The following is a 20,151-nucleotide window of genomic DNA, read 5'->3' on the forward strand; positions in this document are numbered from 1 at the left end:
ACCCTCCATGCATTGATTCTGTTGTTGTTGTTGTTTAGTCGTGTCCTACTCTTCATGACTCCATGGACCAGAGCAGGCCAGGCACTCCTGTCTTCCACTGCCTCCCTCACTTTGGTCAAACTCATGTTTGTAGTTTTGAGAACACTGTCCAGCCATCTCGTCCTCTGTCGTCCCCTTCTCCTTGTGCCCTCAATCTTTCCCAACATCAGGGTCTTTTCCAGGGAGTCTTCTCTTCTCATGAGGTGGCCAAAGTATTGGAGCCTCAGCTTCAGGATCTGTCCTTCCAGTGAGCCTTCAGGGCTGATTTCCTTCAGAATGGATAGGTTTGTTCTTCTTGCAGTCCATGGGACTCTCAAGAGTCTCCTCCAGCACCATAATTCAAAAGCATCAATTCTTTGGCGATCAGCCTTCTTTATGGTCCAGCTCTCACTTCCATACATCACTACGGGGAAAACCATAGATTTAACTATACGGACCTTTGTTGGCAAGGTGATGTCTCTGCTTTTTAAGATGCTATAATTTGAACCAGAGCCAAGACCCAGAACACTCTTTTCAAGTGTTAGGAGAGCAATGTTGTGTAGTGTAGCAAGGGACTAGGAGTGGGGAAACCAAAGTTCAAACTCTCCCTCTTCCATAAAGTTCACTGGGGGGCTTTAGCAATGGCAGTCTCAACCTGATGAAGCCCACAAGGTTGTTGTGAAAACAGAATGGGTGGAGGGGAAGCCAGCATGCCACCTGGAGCCTGCTGGAGAAAGCCTGAGCTCTAGTAAGTGCAGCAGAGGCGAGTCTGGAACCTTTGTCACACAGCTTTTAGCAAACGCCGAAAACGCACCTCTTCGTCCTGGCCTTTGGCACTTGGGATGTATTTTTCTACAACCCACCTTATTTCTGTGACTGCAAGTTGCTTTAAATTCTTTTTAATATTGTGTTTTAACTGTTCTGCAAGCTGCCCTTCAACCTTTGGGTAAAGAGCAGGTAATAATAATAAATGTAACACATAAAGCTCTGCTCCAATAACAAAAGTGCCTCTGAGCACGTGCAAACTTCTTTTCTGTCAGGCTCCTAAAATTTATTATTATTATTTATTAAATTTGTATACCGCCCTATACCCATCGATCTCAGGGCAGTTCACAACATGTCCACCACTAGATAACAGGCCCCTTCCTGGCAGAGTCCAGCAATTCAAAAGTGCCAAGGTATCTTAACATCTCTTTTATATGCATTCGACTGATAAAATTTCCAATTAGGTACCCTGTTAACCAAGGGATTCCATATTCCTTAGTTTAGTATGCCAGCCTAGGGCCATAATAATATTCCTTCAATATTCCTTAATTTGGAATTTCCACACAAACCCTTGGGGAGTGGTTGAGATTGAAGAAAGAAGTCCTGGAGTTTACGCAAACCATGTATTGGCTTTTTAATATTTTTTCATTTCTAGGTTCCTCTTATTTCCACCCCAACCCAGTTTTATTATTCTGTGAACCGCCCTGAGACCTGCGGGAAAAGGGCGGCAAATAAATTAAATTAAAAATTTAAAATAAAATAAAATAAAAATAAGATGTGTTGGTATGGTAAGCCGTCCTGAAAACGGAACAGCCCGTGCCAACTTCCCTCCACCAAGCAACAAGCAAAGCCCCAAGGCACCTCACACTGAAGGACCAAGTGCCAGACGGACGCGACCACCCCTTAAGGGGCGTGGCCAATTCTAAAGAGGCGCGTCGAAATTCCAAAGTTCTAAAAAGGGGCGCATCGCAAACTATGACGTCGGAGCCGCTTCTGCTTCCGGATTGGTTGCCTGTAAAAGGGGCAGGCGGGGCCAGAACGCCGCAGGGACGGAAGCGGCGTTTTTAAAAAAGGACTGTTTGGGAGGGGAAGAAGAGGGCACGGAGTTCCGGCAGCCCGCTTCCGGTTGGGGAAGAATTTTGCTCGGGGCCGGCCGGAAGGAGAGGCGAGGCCTGAAGCGGTTGCCATGGCGACAGCCGCCGCCCGTCGCGGCGGGCGTCCCTGAGGGCAGGTACGCGGGTGGGGACGGAGGGAGTTGCTATGGCAACGGCGGAGGCAGTTTTCCGGGATGCTGCGGGGAGAAGCGGAGGGGCGCAAAACGTCCCGCAAGGAGCCTCGGTCCCCGGAGGAAGTTCTGGTAACGCGATTTCCTTGGAGATGGGAAATGCTTAAAACGACTTTTCTTCTTTCTTTCTTTTTTTTTAAGAAAAAGAAAATTTAAAGTAGTTTTGTATATAAAGATGCTGAAAGCATAGGCTTAGCCCTGGTAGACATAAGGACCCTGTTTTAGTTCCGTTCTGTGGAAAAGCTCCTAGTGTTGTTGAAGCCTCCGCCAAAGGAAGCAGGAGTAAGCTAACGTGCCTTTTCCCTTCCCATTTTCGTCTTTTCGCTTTTGTGATCTAGCTAGTTGGCAATCCCTAGCAGCAGATCAGCCTTACCTCTAAAGGTTGCCTGTCATCACGAAAAACTCTTTGGAACTTTTTGCGGCAGAAGAAATCAACTCCTTGGTTTGCGTTTTGATATTTTACAGAAAGAGGAAGCCAAACAAACATGTAAAAAGCAGGATTCTGTATAAGAGGGTTTAAGCATAAGTGTGCACGAATTGAGGTTATTAAAAGCGATAGGGTTTTTTTGTTTAAGGTAGCAAAATTACCTTGTCTCTTAGGGAGAGCTGTCCACTTCTTGTGCTTGCTCCTATAAGCTCTTCCTTTAACAGCAGTTTGATCTTCAGTAAGGATCAGGTGATCTCGACCCCACATTGCTTAGTGATTGTAGTTAACTTGTTTATAAACAAGTTGTTTATAAACTTATACTTTGTTCATAAACAATTGCATATAAATTGCTTAAATGAAAATCTGGAGAAGCTTCACCAGTTGATTTTTTGAAGATCAAAACTCTGTTAAAGAAACACAAGCTGGGCTAGGCTGGGGGTTTTTCCTCATCCCAGTTGGTGACCCCAGTTGAGGGATGAAGAATGCATGACCTTCTAGACTTGTTTTAGGTACGTCCAATATAGGCACGACTGCACACTCACACATTGCTCCAAAGATGGAAGTGACCTGAAAACGTCACAAAAGGGGCAGGGCAGGGATGGAACAGGGTGTTTGCAGGCTTTTTCAATGGGGGGTTGTGTATATAAAACTGCCATGGTCTCTGGGTTTGGTGGTAGTTGAAAGTCCAACAACATATGGTGGGCCACAGGACTATCTCCCCTGCCCTATTTGAACATCTTAAGTTTGACTTGGTAGTGGTGTCTTAGTGCAACTAGAAGCTGATCTTGAGCCCAATCTTGTATTTCAACAGAGACTCCTTCCAGACGTCCCTGATTTGAAGTTACTCTGTTGCTGAGATGCTACCTTCCAAAAAGCAGCAGCAGCAGCATCCCTGGAGATCTACTGAGGAAAAAGTGAGGCCTCAGTCAGCAGCAGTGAACTGGAACGTGTTAGCTGAGAGGACGCAGCGTGTGGTAGCTGTTGGAGCTTGGGTGGAGAGTGCCCAAGATGATGCAGAGCAAGAAGAGAACACAGTTTTTGTAAGTACTAAGAAAGGAAACCCCATATACAACAGTATTTTTGAACTTTCCAAAGCATCATTTTCTGAAAGACGATATTTTCTACTAAGCAGGATCAGTGGTCCATCTAGCCCAATGCTATCTTCTCCAGCTGGCAAACTCTAGAGCTGCTGCTGGTGGGGGTGTTGAATGAGGAACTACAGATTGTCAGGATTGTATTTGCTATCTGAGAATGTTAACAAAGCCTCATATTTGTAATATAATTTGTAATGTCTGTGTTTTTTTTGTTTTTTTAAAAAACTTTTCTTGAAATCTAGGTTATATAATTATGTTACAAGCCCAGCTTCTATTCTTGCATAACTTGTTGGTGGTATGCCATTCCCTTTCTGAATAATTTTCTTAAACCAGAGGCAGGCATATTTGAGTCTTGGGTGATCTTGGTCTCCCTTTAAACACACACACACACACACACACACACACACATCCTACTGTCTGCCAGTGGCCTGGTTTACATGTAAAGCTAAGCCAAACCATTGATTAGTATGAACAAGCAAGAGCAAAAATTGTGACTTCTTCACTCTTTCCCTGGCCATGCTACCTGTAGCTAAGCCATAGATTGCCTTAGCATTAACATGAGATCTGGGCCAGTGTATTAAAAGTTCCAAACAAGACTGAATATTTGGGATCTAGTAACATTTAAGGAATACCTAATCTGTGCAAGGTAATGCTAAGACTGTATTTTTTGTTAAAACCATAAGAAGTGGATTGAAGTTGAATCCTGACAAGACAGAAGTACTGTTTTTGGGGGACAGGGGGCGGGCTGGTGTGGAGGACTCACTGGTCCTGAATAGGGTAACTGTGCCCCTGAAGGACCAGGTGCGCTGCCTGGGAGTCATTTTGGACTCACAGCTGTCCATGGAGGCGCAGGTCAATTCTGTATCCAGGGCAGCTGTCTACCAACTCCACCTGGTACGCAGGCTGAAACCCTACCTGCCCGCGGACTGTCTCGCCAGAGTGGTGCATGCTCTAGTTATCTCCCGCTTGGACTACTGCAATGCGCTCTACGTGGGGCTACCTTTGAAGGTGACTCGGAAACTACAACTAATCCAGAATGCGGCAGCTAGACTGGTGACTGGGGGCGGCCGCCGAGACCACATAACACCAGTCTTGAAAGACCTACATTGGCTCCCAGTACGTTTCCGAGCACAATTCAAAGTGCTGGTGTTGACCTTTAAAGCCCTAAACGGCCTCGGCCCAGTATACCTGAAGGAGCGTCTCCACCCCCATCGTTCTGCCCGGACACTGAGGTCCAGCGCTGAGGGCCTTCTGGCGGTTCCCTCATTGCGAGAAGCAAAGCTACAGGGAACCAGGCAGAGGGCCTTCTCGGTAGTGGCGCCCTCCCTGTGGAACGCCCTCCCATCAGATGTCAAAACAATAAACAACTACCTGACATTCAGAAGACATCTTAAGGCAGCCCTGTTCAGGGAAGTTTTTAATGTATGATATTTTAGAGTTTTTTGGTTTCTATGGAAGCCGCCCAGAGTGGCTGAGGAAACCCAGCCAGATGGGTGGGGTACAAATAATAAATTATTATTATTATTATTAGTTCATTGTGTGATCAGACCAATTTCTATCTAGTTCAGCATTATTTGCAAGAATCCCACCAACTAGATGCTCTATGCAAAATTGGCTAGTAGTTCACAGATGAACTTTAGTTTACCTTCCACCCACTCTTGGTTTCAACAATCTTCAATCTTCTTTAGGCTGCAGCAGCTCAAATTGAAGAAGCATACAAAGAACAAAGAAAAGAGAAAGAGAGGCTTCTGAAACGCTTTCAAGAGGAGGTGAAGCACAGGGTGAACCAGCACATCAAGATGAGGAGAAAACACCAGCTTCAGAAGTCCTATGAAGCAGTAAGACAGTGTCTCCTTATATCTGTTTCTTTTGTTAACTACACACGTAGGCTCTTGCAAGTAACATTGTTTTATAAGTAGAAGCTCATCTGCAATGGAAAAGAGTATTAATTTGGTTTTAGGATTTGTGCTGATAACTTGCATCACGATGTTCCAAGCTGTGGCTTTCCATTAATCTAGGACCCATAGCCCCTGACATCAAAGGAGTGCAACCTTTTTTCCTGTCAAGGACCACATTCCCTCAGGTGTCATCTATCGAGGACTGTATGGCATTGCTGATGAGAGGAGTCAGAGACAAAAGTGTTCTGGATTAAATAATCCAGAATAAAGACTACCCTGAATGGAATCATTCATAAATGAGCACAAGGAGGATTTTTATAAAAGTACAGCAAACTAATGCAGCTACTGGTCAGAAAAGCAAGTAGAAGTAATTTCTTTCTGGCTTCCAGACAATTTTTTCTCCAAGCCATGTAGTCAGTACAAAGTTAAATATAAATAACTTATAGAAAATAAATAAAATAAAGTGCTGTCCTTCCAAATTGTTCCAAAAGAACATAGGAAGAGGTGGGAAACATTTTTAAAGGTCAAGAAAAATAAGGAGCAAACAGGAAGGGATTTTTATGGCATGAAATAATGGGACAGCTTCAGGGGGTATTGGAGACCACATAAAAAGAGTTTGGGGGCACAGGTTACCCCTGTGCAGACCTGCTCAGCTTCAGCATTTTTGGCCTCATTTGCCTTCAGACCACACCTTGGAACATCTCTCAGGTATGCTCACTTCTGGTTTCCCATTTTACTTTATCACCAGATAGGAAAATAACAAGTTGATATCAGTCTTAGAATCACTAGAATCCACTGTAAATGAATAAGATAAAGAGGTATGACCTCTGAGGTCAGTTTTATCACTTCAGACCCTTTAAATGACTATCATTCCCCGTAACAGCAGTAAGCTAGGATGTGTCTACCGTCTTCTTATTACTCTGTTGTTTTTTTCCTTTTTCTTCTGCAGGCTCTTAAAGAAAGCTCTGTTGTGATAGGATTTTCAGATTCTGCATTACAATTGACTCCCAAGAAAAGCACGTGTCTGTACAGACATAACACTGATTCTTCTATCTGTAGTACTGGTAATAAAATCAACTCTATGCAGAGGCCTGATTACGAGGGGGACTTGGAAGAAAAGGTCCTAAATGTTCAGTTTTCAGAGCATGCTAAAACTGTGAGTGTTTTCTCGCCATATCAACCATTTGCTCTGTTGAGTTTTGTGGGCATTTTAACCTTAAGTCTCATTGGTATATGATGCCTCAGGTCTTAAGTATCCGATAAATTGTCAGCAAATGTATTTTACTGATGCAAAACTGATATATACACAACTTTTATTTGTACCTGATTTATTTATTTATTTATTATTTATACAATGCCCCTCTGGCTGGATTTCCCCAGCCACTCTGGGCGGCTTACAACATATCTAAAAACATAATAAAAACAACAGTCCTTTAAAATATCACGTTTGTTCTGATTTTTGCCCAGAATGTGAGATATATGCAGAAATACTTGTATTGCTCAGGGAAGACAGTTCATACTTGCTACAGACACATGAAGTACGGGATCTTGGCTTTTGTGGCTACAGGCTACATGATTGAAAACATTCAAAATGAAATGAAAGTTCTGGCAGAGATAACCCTAAGCAGAGACTCACATGAGTATGTACTGTGCTACTTACTGATGAGCACATTTACATGAGTCAATACATATTGTGTAGCACTGATAATGCACCATGAGAAGAAAGCCTTATCAGTGCTTTCATAGCATGTTATTGGGGTTCTGCAGTTCATTGCAAGACAACGATCCATTAGGGAGTAGAACATGGGGTCCTTGATTGCGGACTTTAATACTTGTAGCATGCTGCTCAGAGAGGCCTGCTTGAGTCTGTTCCAGAAATATTTTAATGCTTTGTCCCCCAGACACCATTTTTTACACAGACCTTCCAAGCTGTACAACAAGCTCAAATCTGCAAGTACATCTTTTCTATCTAGCTCTTCTTGACTTAACAAAACAAAATACTAAATCTTCATTAGGCTGTTGAAAAAACAAAAAGCATTTCCAAAAATCAATACTTTCTATTATTAGGCCATCTGTTTTTGAATAAGATAAAAATAAAAGAGCAGTCTAGTACCAGCCTGCTTATAATTCTCGATTATGTGAATAATAATAATAACAACAACAACAACAACAACTTATTTATTTATTTATTTATTATTTATACCGTGCCCATCTGGGCGGCTTCCAACCGAATATTAAAAACAATACAGCATCAGACATTAAAAACTTCCCTAAACAGGGCCACCTTCAGTTGTCTTTTAAAAGTAAAATAGTTGCTTATTGCCTTGACATCTGATGGGAGGGCGTTCTACAGGGCAGGTGCCACTACCAAGAAGGCCCTCTGCCTGGTTCCCTGTAACTTCACTTCTTGCAGTGAGGGAACCACCACAAGGCCTCGGCGATGGACCTCAGTGTTTGGGCTGGACGATGGGGGTGGAGACACTCCTTCAGGTATACAGGACCGAGGCCGTTTAGGGCTTTAAAGGTCAGCACCAACACTTTGAATTGTGCTCAGAAGTGTACTGGGAGCCAATGAAGATCTTTCAGGAACGGTGTAATATGGTCTCGACGGCCACTCCCAGTCACCAGTCTAGCTGCCGCATTCTGAATTAATTGCAGTTTCTGAGTCACCTTCAAAGGTAGCCCCACGTAGAGCGCATTGCAGTAGTCCAAGCGGGAAATAACTAGAGCATGCACCACTCTGGCAAGAAAGTCTGTGGGCAGGAAGGGTCTCAGCCTGCGTACCAGATGGAGCTGGTAGACAGCTGCCCTGGCCACAGAATTAACCTGCGCCTATTTTCTGTTTCATAGGTAAGAAAAACTGTGCAACAGGTCCGTCGCAGGCTGGCTTCCCGGAAATCTGTGTCAGAAAGTGATCCTGCTCCAGAACTTCCAGGAGGTGCTTGGGAGAGCCGCCTGACCATACAGGTGACAACTAGAGGAAATACTCTCTATTTTGGTACATTTTGCAATATTGTCTTTACCTACTTGGCTATCTGTGAAGCATGATTGAGGCTCCAGTCCTTTATACAGTTACCTGGGAGTAATTGTAAATAGACAAGTATAGGTAATCTCTCTTCTGGGTTCTCTGCCATGCTAATCTTCTCCAGTGCCCTCAGACATACCAACAGAGGAAGCTGATTTTGTGATAAATGAAGAATGAGTTGGATTCTACCACTTCTGAATCTTTAGCAGAACTATGCATTAAGATCATAGGGCCAGTATTTCTAAAGCCTTATGTAGCTTTCCTAACACTAATAAACTTTCTGTTTAAAAACATAATTGTTCATAATCTCAAAGTAATACCAGCCCAGAGGACAAGGAGTGCACGTTTTCATTCAGACCAAGAGATGTATTTAAAGTGTGCTATTGGGTGACTTTAGCTAGGTGAGTTCACACAGTCCACTTCATGTGATACCAAATGTGTGTTTAGCCTTATCTTCTATTAGGTAATTGCCTGAAGTGATGAGAACATGATCTTATGATAGCTTATCTAGCTGTTTACAACATCCAGCAATCAGGTGAAAGTTGTAGCTCTTATGTGGGCAACTTGCCCTGTTAAGAGTGATGTTTTGCCATTTTGTGAAAATGTGTGGCAGTGGCATGACCCAACTTAGGCAGTGCCAAATCCCTATGAATCAGAAGGGAAATTCATCTGTGATTTAAGGCACAGCATGGGCGAAAAAGGTGAACTAAACCCTTCCTCCAAACATATTTTTTACCAGCAAGCAGGTTTTTTAATGGCAGATTTCTTCTGTAGCATTATTTCCCCTTCAGAGTTCAGCTGGGGTGGGGGGACTTTGTTCTCTTAAGACTGTTTTGCGGGGGGGGGTTGGAGGTGGGGCAAATGATTTACATGTCCCTGACATATGGATCTGCCAATATCCCGGTCCAGTTCACATACCACATTAAACAAAACAAGCCAGTCTGGCTTGTTGGGTCATCTGAATTGGAATTAGTGGTTGATTTTCTTGGACTCTGGCTTGCTTCGTCTGTGGCACAGCAGGAGCAGGGGAGAGTACTGTAGGAATGTTTTGAGCATGCTGCTCGCTCACTACACTATGGTTTAATGTGACATGTGAACCAAGCTGCTGTGTCTCAAGACTGGGGCAGGATTTCTGAAGAGTAAACCATCTCCCCTGTTTGGTTTGTGTATTTATTTTGAATATTACATGTACCAATTTTCAAATAAAAACTCTCTTAAGTGTCTAATGCGGTGCAAAATGACGTACATGTTTCAGTAAAGCTATTCAGTCTCGGCAGGCTCATGTAACAGGCTTTTGAAATAAGGTCTTCAACTTTGTTTAGAAGCCAGCATCTCTCAAGACAATTCCAGGCAATGCAGAAGAGGGTGACAGAGGCAAGTTTCTTCTTGTGGGACACCACGACCTTCCAGCTGAACTTCAAGAGCCGGAACAAGGACAGCAAAACAAAGACTCATACTATACAGTGCAGTTTCAGAAAGTAAGATTTCTCCAATACCAGTCTTTCAGCTGATGTTAGCTGTACTAGTTCTGTGTTCAGAAGAGACACTTGCTTTAGGAGAATATCGCCTTTGCTGTTCTCCTATTTCCTTGTGTGAGAGGCTGTGACACTGAAGGAGAGGAAGACAATTGAACTCATTCTCATGGCATGCATGAGACTTCCTATGTCTTCCTAGCTGCTTGCTTTCCTATAGTTTGCTAAACTAATTTTGACCCGCTCTTTATCACAGGGATGAGGAACCTGTGGCCATCCTGATGTAGCTTGATTCCAGCTCCCATCAGCCCCCAGCCAGCATGGCTCATAGAAAGGGATGCTGGGGGTTGGAGTCCAACATCTGGAGGACACAAGTTTCTCACCCCTGCTTTATAGGACAGTGTAACAATAAAAACCCTGGAATACTGGGTTGGGTATATACTGTGGGATGTATTTACTAGAGCAGTCAACTACAACATTTTCTTGCTGCCTAGAATGGACACACAGGGGAATGTGGCTCCAGACAGGACATCCTGTCATACCTGCTCTGGAGCTTCTTCCCCCTGTGTGTGACCAGGTAGATAGGCGTGACCCTAGCTGACCAGATTAAAGGGTTGGCCATGCAACCATCTCTCTTTTGGACTCTTATTCTCTTACTCTTGGACTCTCAGCCAGCGCATGGCTCAACCTTCACATAGGATGGAGCCCACAAGCCAAAAGTTTGAGATGTAGCTCAGACTTCTTTTCACTGTAACCACAAGAAAAAGCCTGTCTTCAAGCCCGACTGAATTGCTTAATTAAAGGATTCTAACGAATCATCAACTTGCTTCGAATAAGTTGCAAAGGGAATGTGCTCTGCTGCTTACTCACTAGCATGAGTGAGGAGGGATAATATCAAAACAATATATCTTCTCCCACCTTCCTTAATATTCCCACATATACTTGATACATTGCAATGGTTCTTTAAACATTTACAGTCTACTAAACTGTGTTTATTATATTAATGCCCCATTCTTTTATGGGTTGCTCATAAAATGGACCAATAAGATTCATGCCTTCTTCCCAACTACTTACTGGACTAAAAAAAACCCCTAAAATACTGCACCAGAAATTTAGAATGTTACATCAAACATGGGATATGTTTTTTTCCAAAGCTGAACAGTTTAAAGTCCCATTGACATCCATGAGAAAATTAAGCAGATGCATGAACCTTTCCAGTGAACACCAGTGAAACAAAAAACTGCTTTGCTGTGGCTGGATCGTGTCCATTGCTGGGTTTTCTATCAATATCTATCTATATAAATACAAAGTCTAAAAGAGGAGAAGGGCTATATGTTAAAACTTCAGAGGAAGCGTTTTATGTATTTTAATATTTTGTTGGTATAAACAAATTATTATTATTATTAATTATTTACTGTATGTGTGTCAAAAGGTGAGAAGTTAGCTACTTGCTCTGATTTCCTTGTAGGTTAATAATGAGATACTGAAAAGTACCTATCCCACAGTTGGCAATGAACCTCGAGATGCCAGGGTACTCTGGTCTGGAGCAGAGAAAGAAGAATCAAAGAAGCAGGTATATAGTCTTGTATTACTTCACCTTTCAAATGAATTTTCATGAGGAAACAATGCAAGGCTGTGGTGACGGCAGTTGTGATCCTCTGCCTCTCTGCTTACGTTTTAAGGGATGTGGGATATTTTAATGCTGAGAGTCAATTGTGTGCTTGTGCACTTGCACACACACATGCCATCATTATAAAAATATGACTGCCACTGGTTATAGCTGGGCAGAGAAATCCAGCCCCCCCAATTTACTGTACTGGGAGGAGATGAAGTTATCTCTCTGCTTGCTTTCTTTGGCAGGGGAGTTCTATTGATGGCAGGGGAGAGTCCCATTGTGCCCCTCTCCAAAGGCAGAAGCTTGCTGCTGCGGTAGCAAGCGGAAACCACTGAAATAGGGTGTTTTGCGGGAGGTGAGGGAGCTGATCTGGGCCAACACACGTTCTGTTGGATTCAGAAATGTTCCAGCTGCTCTCAGGTGATGGTAGACAGCCCAATCTGTGCCTCTTTGCTGCACCAGCCTGGGAGCTGACTTAGCAAAGAGACATTCCCCCCCCCTTCATTTCCTCTCCCTCCCCCAGCCTTCCTATCGGTGGGCTTTGGGTGGTGATGTGGCTATGCTGCTTCAATAAGCCCTGCTGCCACATCCTAAATTACTGGGACTTAGGCCTAGGATGGTGCTAAAGAGGTGTAAGTAGGGAGAAAGGGAGGGGCAAGAACAGTTCACACTCCTGTTATTTTCTAGCAGCTGGTTAGCAGACAAATGGTAAAATTTCCTAGCTGGATTCACTATAATAAATCTCTAGTGCTGCCAGAATTCAAACGTGGAGTTGCTTAAGTGCTGCCTCCTGCACTTAACGTACCCAAACCTTTTAAAAGGCAGTTTTGGTACTACCTCTTTTATAAAACATCTCCAGAGCAGGCAATATAAATAAATAGAGATGCATTTCTGGTTTGGGACTTCAAGTGAGATATGAGCGACTGGCAGAGTGTGTGTTCTTTAAAACCCAAGGGTAAAACTGAGAATAAACCAGGCATTAGAATGTTACACTTTCATAAATGGGGAGTCACAGCAAAATACGGGGTTGTGATTTAAATGCTGGCCAGCAGAGGGAAACCTGGTTCAGGAGGTCTTTGTGTCTTGTAACTGAACCACTTCAATAAATTGTAATACCTTGACTGTAGTTGCAGAATGCTGCCACTTTATTGAGCTCTGTAAATACACTTGTGGGGACAAGCACCAAAAAATTCTTATTAAACAATAAGAGTATGTAGTATGATAGATCTTGTACTGGCAGCTGCTTCTATAGATTGGCATTTTGCACTTTTAAGCTCCTGGGGTATTCGCAACATGTACTCCTAAATTCTAGATTATTTAATCCAGAAAAAGTAAATCCCTACTTTCTGGAATCTCGGTTTTGTTTGTTAAAGTAATGATAAAGTACCCGGTGCTTCCTTGTCACTGCAAAAATGAACGAACAAACACAGTTCCCACTAGCAGATGGGCAATCTAGTAGATGTGACTCGAAAGCACCAAGAGAAAGGGAGGACACTGTGAAAATAAGTGCATTAAAAAGAATGAATTCTTCACTGATGTAAACGTTCTGTGAGTAGACGGAATAGCTACTGATGGAGAGAATTCAGGCAGAGATGGAGCTAAATGGCAGTGAGACCAAGCCTCTCTCTTGGTTGCAGCCAGGTGGAATGGTTGCTAATAGTTCTCTGTATAGCAGCTGGAGCATGTGTCCACTACTGCTCTGAAATGCGTCTTTTTTCTGTAGCGCCAAGGCCAGTACCTGAGATACAGGCGCCTCTTCATGGATATTGAAAGAGAACAAGTAAAGGAGCAGCAAAGGCAGAAGGAGTGGCAGAGAAAAATGGAGAAGTACGTGTTCCACACATGACCATCTTTTTGCTCTCAGTTTATTAGGGCCATATCATGGCAGCCATGAAGTCACTGGAAACCATAAACCTATTTTTGCTGTTAAGATGAAAGTGCCAAAAGATAAAATAATTTTTATAATTAATGAGAGCCTCTTCGAATGCATCCAGGTGTATTCCTTCAGTCTCCTCATAGTATAGAGATCACGCAAGGAAAATGCACCTTGAGGCAGCTGTGTTTTCGATAACACGTGAAGAATCTTGTATTTCCATGCCAGATTTATGTTTATTTGTTTCAGTTTGCTAACTGGGTGGGGAGGAGTTAGTTATCTTGTTTATAATTATTTCGGATAAGGTTGGCCTGCCGTTACTCCCATGGCTTTTATAGATGAAAATTTTACTATGATGCAGTAAAGTTCGTTCAAATGTTGAATATTAAGGAAATTGCTGCAGTGGGGAGAGACGTGTCAAATGAGATATTTTCCTTCAGCAGCATGGCTTTGTTAAGTAAATATTTTTACTTTCTTGTGCCTATCCTCTCTATTTGAATAGCTTTGATTTAACGAGTTGGCAGCGGAGGGACCCTGCTCATTCAGACAAAGGTCCATATTGTTCAGCCTGCTGTTTTCAGTTGCCATCCAGGTGTCTCTGGGAAGTCCACAAGCAGGGCATTAGGCCTCATCCACTTCTCTCCAGCATACTGCTTCTGAATGTGGAAGTTCCATTTAGCACTTTTGGATAATAATTGCTTTGATGGAGCTTTTAAAGCCATTTATAATTTAAAGTGAATAAAGAAGTAGCAGCTCCTATGCAGAACACCCTGCTATGGGAGATTACATTGGCTCCCTGTTTGCAAGTACAGTGGTACCTCGGGTTAAGTACTTAATTCGCTCTAGAGGTCCGTTCTTAACCTGAAACTGTTCTTAACCTGAAGCACCACTTTAGCTAATGGGGCTTCCTGCTGCTGCTGCGCCTCCGGAGCACAATTTCTGTTCTCATCCTGAAGCAAAGTTCTTAACCTGAAGCAATATTTCTGGGTTAGCGGAGTCTGTAACCTGAAGCGTATGTAACCTGAAGTGTATGTAACCTGAGGTACCACTGTAATCCAGCTTGCTTGAAAATGTTTGTTTTTCAGTCACCTTTTGGGGTTTTTTGGCATAGGTTTTTTGAGGGTTATTTGTTACTGGTGATTTATTGAAGATATGCATAATATAAATGTTATTTATGAATTAAACAAATAATTAGTTCAAAAATCAACTTGTGCAGGTTTATTAATATTACTTGCTTATTGCTCTTTCTCAGGATTCAAAAACATTACAGCCAACCTTAAACCAGTCCTGTAAGGTTAGACCAGAATTTCCCAAACTTAGGTCTCTAGCTGTTTTTGGACTACAACTCACATCATCCATAGCAGGCAGGATCAGTGGCCAGGGATGATGGGAATTGTAGTCTAAAAACATCTGGAGGGCCGAGGGGTGCCTGTTGTAATTCTTATGCCTGCGCTATATAGCGTGTGATCTTGTGAAAGAATAAATAGAATTACACTTCTTGCCCATAGAATAAAGAAGGAAAAGGAGCTTCAACGCCATGCAGAGGAACAGAGGATGCAGGAGAGACAGAGAGTACAAGAGAGGCACTATGACAATGAACCGAGGATACAGGAGACATACCAGGCAGGGGAACTGAAGATACAAGAGGGGGCCTCCCAAGGAGATGTTAATGCCAAAGGGAAAGCTTATGAAAAACTGGAACATCTTAAACTAGGGGATATGCTAGAGAAGAAAAAGGTAGCGGAAAGGCAACAGAGAAATAAAGAATATTCAAGGTGAGCTGAAATATTCAAGGGGGGCTTTGTTTCTCTTCCTAAAACCCCATATGCAGCAACTGAGAGCACATTCTACAGACCAAATGCCCATCTAGTTCTGCATCTCTTTCCCCACAATGGCAAACCAGTACACTGTGCTGACAAGAACCCTTCCCTCCCTTGTTTGTCCCCAGCAGCTATATTCAGAGGGAGGACATATTGACAAGGACCACCACCAGCAAAGGTAGCTGAACTCCAGTAGACCCCAGGTGTTCCTGAGAGATAGGTACTGTGTGGTCAGTCACACTGCAACATCAGCCAACATCCCCGCAAGTCATCAGAGCAATTGCAGCAGCTTTTGGCAGCCAGCAAAGCCACTGCAACGGCTGCGGCCAATCGCAGCCAACCACCAAAGTTAGTGGTGGTTACAGGGCTATGTGGCCATGTGAGTCAATGCAGTACTCAAGGACTGCAATGAACCCAGGTGCCTGCTCCCCATATTCATCTGGGCAACCTAATTGCAAGGCCTAATAATTGGTCTGTCCGTAAGGGATCCATATGCCATCAGTCACCAACACACATACAAAACACCCATTAGGGAGGTTAGGCTGCCCTCATCCCTGAATACCCTTAGGCAGGCAGTGAAATCATTTTTATTACAGTTCTTCATTAAAGATTGAGTGTTTTGACTCGGCTCTTTTTCTTTAATGCCTCAATCCTGTTATTGTTTAAACTGGCTTTGCTTTGTGTTGGTAAACCACTTTGGGGGCCCTTTTCAGGGCCAAAAGTCTGTGTTTAATAGACGAAAGTAAGGGTGTTTTTGTGTGCGTTTTGTTTCAGATATGTAGAAGCATTACGAGCCCAGATGCGAGAGAAGATCAAAATGTATAATATCAGCTTGCCTCTGCTGTGCTTCTGTGGGACAGATTTCTGGGACTCTCATCCTGATAGCTGCGCCAACAATTGTGTGTTCTACAAAAATCACAAAGGTACAAGGTTTTCTGACATTCTTTATCACTGGCATCTGTTGCTCCTCCCGGCAGCTGTTTAGCATTCCTCATGTGGAGGAGGATACCAGCGTATTTTGAAACACCTAGTGCCTAGCAGTGTAGGTTGCAGTCTCATGAAAGACAGAAATGGCGGTGGATTTTTAATCAGACACCAGCTGGAACTTGTTCTGAAGGACTCTGCTTAAGCATCCATCCCATGGCATTTTCTTTTCAACTATCCTTTTCTCTTTGTAGTTTCCGTATAGGGAATACTTTGGGGTATTCCATTAGCCCTGCTCAAGCTACAGAACATCTTAGTTCTGTGAGTAGAAGGGCTTTAAGACTAGGCTGCAGCAGCTGGTAAGCAACTAATGTTGCCATTCACATTGTTTTTACTAGTAAGCCTGTGGTTGGACATATACAGTGGTACCTCGGTTTTCAAACATCTCCATTTACAAACGTTTTGGTTTTTGAACGCCGTAAACCCGGAAGTAAATGCTCCGGTTTTCAAACACTTTTTGGAAGTCGAACATGCCACGCGGCTTCCATATTGAGTTTTCCGTAAATAAATGCTTTGGTTTTCGAATGTTTTGGAGCTCAAACGGTCTTCCAGAACGGATTACGTTCGAAAACCGAGGTACCATTGTACTGGATCCACAAATATGCATTCTAAGCCAAGACTCTTCTACCAAGGTTGCAATGTAGCAGCACTTGCGTATGCCTATTAGCTTGTTCTGAAACTTTAAACTATTTCCCCAAGCTGTTGTCTTCCTAGCAACTGCATCTCTGAGCAGTCATGCTAAAAACTTGCCTGCTGCTCAGTGGCGCTGTGGCAGTTCCCATGGATCCTGTGAATGTTCTTCACGTTGGGAGACACATCTTGGTCAAAAGCAAAGGGTTGTCTTCTTTGCTCAATTCCTGATTCAGCAAGTAGCTGTAGAACAACACCAATGCTGAGTTAACTGTATCCAAGTTAACAACATTTACATAAGAGCAGCCCTGGAGAATTAGAGCAAAGGTCCCTTTAGCATCCTGTTCTTCGCAGTGCCTAACAGCTGCATCTGTTTAACCACAAGCAGGATATGAAGGCCACAACACTTCTCCATAGTTGCCTGCTAGCAAATGCCAATCTAGTGGCATTTAGTATAGCCATTTTTTCCAGACCTACCCTCCATGAACTTACCTAAAGCCCTCAATAAATCATTGGTCACATCTTGTGGCAATGAACTCCTCAAATCATGGATTGCATGAAAAAATATTTCTGTAGGTACTGAATCCTTGTCCTATATTGTGGGATAGGGTATAGAAGTCATCTACCATCACACTACGTATAATTTTAGAAACCTCTTCTCGTGCTTTCTCCATCACCTCCTCCCCACCTCTTCTTTCTTTTTCCCAATCTTATACCAAAAGCTAATTTTGTTCCATTATTTTTTCAGCTTATGCTCAGGCTCTGCAATCTGTCATCTCATCTTGCAATGTTATTGATGGGGGTTCAAGCACAAGACTTGCTGCTCATACATTTGCTACCGTCCATGCTCGTGCTAAAAATTCCTGAAAGAGGACTTCGGAATTGGTTCTACCCAACGCCCTGACAGTTCAGTCAAGTTGTCTGCAAGTAGGTGATTGGCATGCAAGTCTCGCCGCCTCCTGGAGTGTGCCCCAGGTCCTAATAAAAATAAATTGGAAAGGAGTCCTGTCCCAAGGTACTTCCTTTCCGTTCTCATGCCAATACTGTGTGTTTATCTCGTCCTACAAGTTACTAATATGTCAAACACTAAAACTTCATGCATGGAACCTATGATGCGTAGAAAGAGGACTTGGCTCAGACAAACCCAGACCTGCGTACTTCTGCTTACAGACATATGCAATCCATGGTTCCAGTTACAGATGGGTAGCCGTGTTGGTCTGCCATAGTCGAAATAAAAAAATTCCTTCCTGTAGCACCTTAAAGACCAACTAAGTTAGTTCTTGGTATAAGCTTTCGTGTGCATGCACACTTCTTCAGATACACTGTCTTGCATATTCAGTGGGATACGTGGATTGTAGAGGGTTCTTAATTCTAAGACCCTTGGGTATAATGTCCAGGTTCTTGCATTTAGTAAGAAAGAAGATATCAGTCTGTACCTGTGCAAGTTTCTTGGTGAGGTTGATGGACTTCCATTTCATGCGGCTCAATGTGGTGCCTTCCATGGTTCCAGTGTATCAGTGTAACTGTTTCAGTGTATCTGAAGAAGTGTGCATGCACACGAAAGCTTATACCAAGAACTAACTTAGTTGGTCTTTAAGGTGCTACAGGAAGGAATTTTTTTATTTAGACATATGCAAGAGTAACTTATTGCACTCCATGGTTCAAGCTTTGCTTTTGATGCTGAGTGAGAGGCTCTGAGGAGCAGCTGTATCTAATTTTTGTCCATTTTACAAGGCTTGCCTCTTTTTTCTTGCTTTTTTTTTAAAAAAAAGAAAAACTCCAGGCTTTCAGAATGCATATTGTGAAACTGCAACATGCAGAAAGTTTCTAAGAGAGGGTGATCGTTCCAAAAGGATAGTTGTTGCTGATAGCGATGATGCTTAGCAATGTTTAGATCTGATGAATAAAGAATTTCTGCAAATGTGAATTTTGTGAAAGTATGTGATTCAACGTGTTTCTGAAGGTGCTGTTATACCAGAATTTCTATTTGAGTCCATGATTTAGAAACTAAGAGGGCAGGCAAGAGTCTTGAAATGGTACAATTTCCTTTCCCTTTTTGATAAGTTGAATCCCTATTTCCGACAGGAACACTTCTGGACACATTCTGCTTCTCAAACTGTTCTACGAAGTGAAACTTTGAAGTCAAGCCTTTAATTGTTGTTTGCAAAAAAAAAAAAAAAAATTGTTATGAGATGCCAGGTTGTTTTAATTCATTACCTTCCCTGCTGTAAATATTAGTATTTGTAACAAGGAGCATTCTTTACCTTGCAGGATGATAGTACTCTGGTGTTGACCCATTCCAATAAAAATATTTCCATTTTTCCCCCTTGGTGTCTACTATCGACTGTCCCTTTTGGTCCCTTCTCTGCTGTGACACAACAACCACATATGCAGTGATATGTGAGGAGTACAGTGTGATTGACCTCTGCGTGCAGAGTTGTTTTTTGGGGGGATTGTCATTTTTCCACAATGTGAATGACTAAGAATAGGGCTTTTTTCCAGGTGCCATATAACTTGCTATTCTACTCCCAGAATTATAGTGTTTTTGCAGAAATGTCCAGTTTGGATTCCAGACTTGTTCTATTCAGTGTGGTAGTTCAATGGCTCCCATAACTACTCTGGACACATCTGCAATAGGTGTGTGATGATTGTCTTCAGGGGCAAAAAAACTTCTTCGTCGTCAGCTGGTTGCAGAAAGACAGCCATTAGATTTGGCCATGAATTATGCTTTACAGAAGTAATGTATTTTAGAAAGATGGGTTTGTTTGTTTGTTTGTTTGTTTATATTGTCACCTGTATTTTATATTGTTGTACTTTATATTGTCATCTTGATCACAAAAGCAAACTGCAATGCCACTTTTCTAAACTTAAACTGCCCTAGATGTGGGTGAAGCCTAGACATGCAAGTAATAGCAGTAAATCTGTTTGGTTCAAACAATTATGCTTCAGCTAAAAAAAAATAATATAGCAGTAACATGAATGTCACAGCAGCATTCTATTGCATCGTTACTTAGCCCTTTCCTTTTGCTTACTATGATCTGAATTATCTTGGATTTTTTTTAAAAAAGAAAGAAAATGGGTGAGAGATGGAGCCTTTCATTTACTACATCTTTTTAATATTTTCATCAGTACAGTCATACCTCGGTTTACAAACGCCTCAGGTTGCGTTTTGTCAGGTTACGGACTGCTGAAACCCGGAAGTATCGGAACGGGTTACATCTGGTTTTCGGCGGTCGCGCATGCGC

The 20,151-nt window shown here is 42.6% G+C and overlaps 1 protein-coding gene and 1 long non-coding RNA gene across 4 annotated transcripts in view; one reads left to right on the top strand and one right to left on the bottom strand.

Moving 5' to 3' along the window:
* LOC308463895 overlaps positions 1-20,151 on the bottom strand; it is a 288,783-nt gene that overhangs the window by 43,384 nt on the left and 225,248 nt on the right. The gene's annotated exons all lie outside the window — the stretch shown is intronic.
* CCDC15 (coiled-coil domain containing 15) lies at positions 1,874-18,833 on the top strand. Of its 2 annotated transcripts, XR_013979721.1 has the most exons (12): positions 2,002-2,140; positions 3,307-3,535; positions 5,278-5,427; positions 6,437-6,643; positions 8,338-8,454; positions 9,835-9,990; positions 11,453-11,557; positions 13,323-13,426; positions 14,981-15,247; positions 16,067-16,215; positions 17,655-18,060; positions 18,518-18,833. XR_013979721.1 is itself a non-coding variant. In XM_080982473.1 (11 exons), exons 2-11 carry the CDS (start codon positions 3,353-3,355, stop codon positions 17,771-17,773), a joined length of 1,557 nt encoding a protein of 518 aa, XP_080838599.1. In that variant the 5' UTR covers positions 1,874-2,014; positions 3,307-3,352; the 3' UTR covers positions 17,774-17,947. The 2 variants fall into 2 exon arrangements, 1 of the variants encoding a protein (XP_080838599.1); XM_080982473.1 differs by lacking the exon at positions 18,518-18,833 and having other exon boundaries at positions 1,874-2,014; positions 17,655-17,947.

The sequence above is a fragment of the Podarcis pityusensis genome, assembly GCF_964106645.2.
Source record: "Podarcis pityusensis genome assembly, chromosome: 15".
Lineage (NCBI taxonomy): Eukaryota > Metazoa > Chordata > Lepidosauria > Squamata > Lacertidae > Podarcis > Podarcis pityusensis.

What these genes read in the sequence shown, in the direction of transcription:
- CCDC15 (XM_080982473.1), top strand. Translation starts at nt 3,353, where the DNA reads ATGCTACCTTCCAAAAAGCAGCAGCAGCAGCATCCCTGGAGATCTACT. An exon ending in AAGAAGAGAACACAGTTTTT is followed by an intron (nt 3,536 to 5,277) that starts GTAAGTACTAAG and finishes AATCTTCTTTAG; the next exon opens with GCTGCAGCAGCTCAAATTGA. An exon ending in AGAAATAAAGAATATTCAAG is followed by an intron (nt 15,248 to 16,066) that starts GTGAGCTGAAAT and finishes GTTTTGTTTCAG; the next exon opens with ATATGTAGAAGCATTACGAG.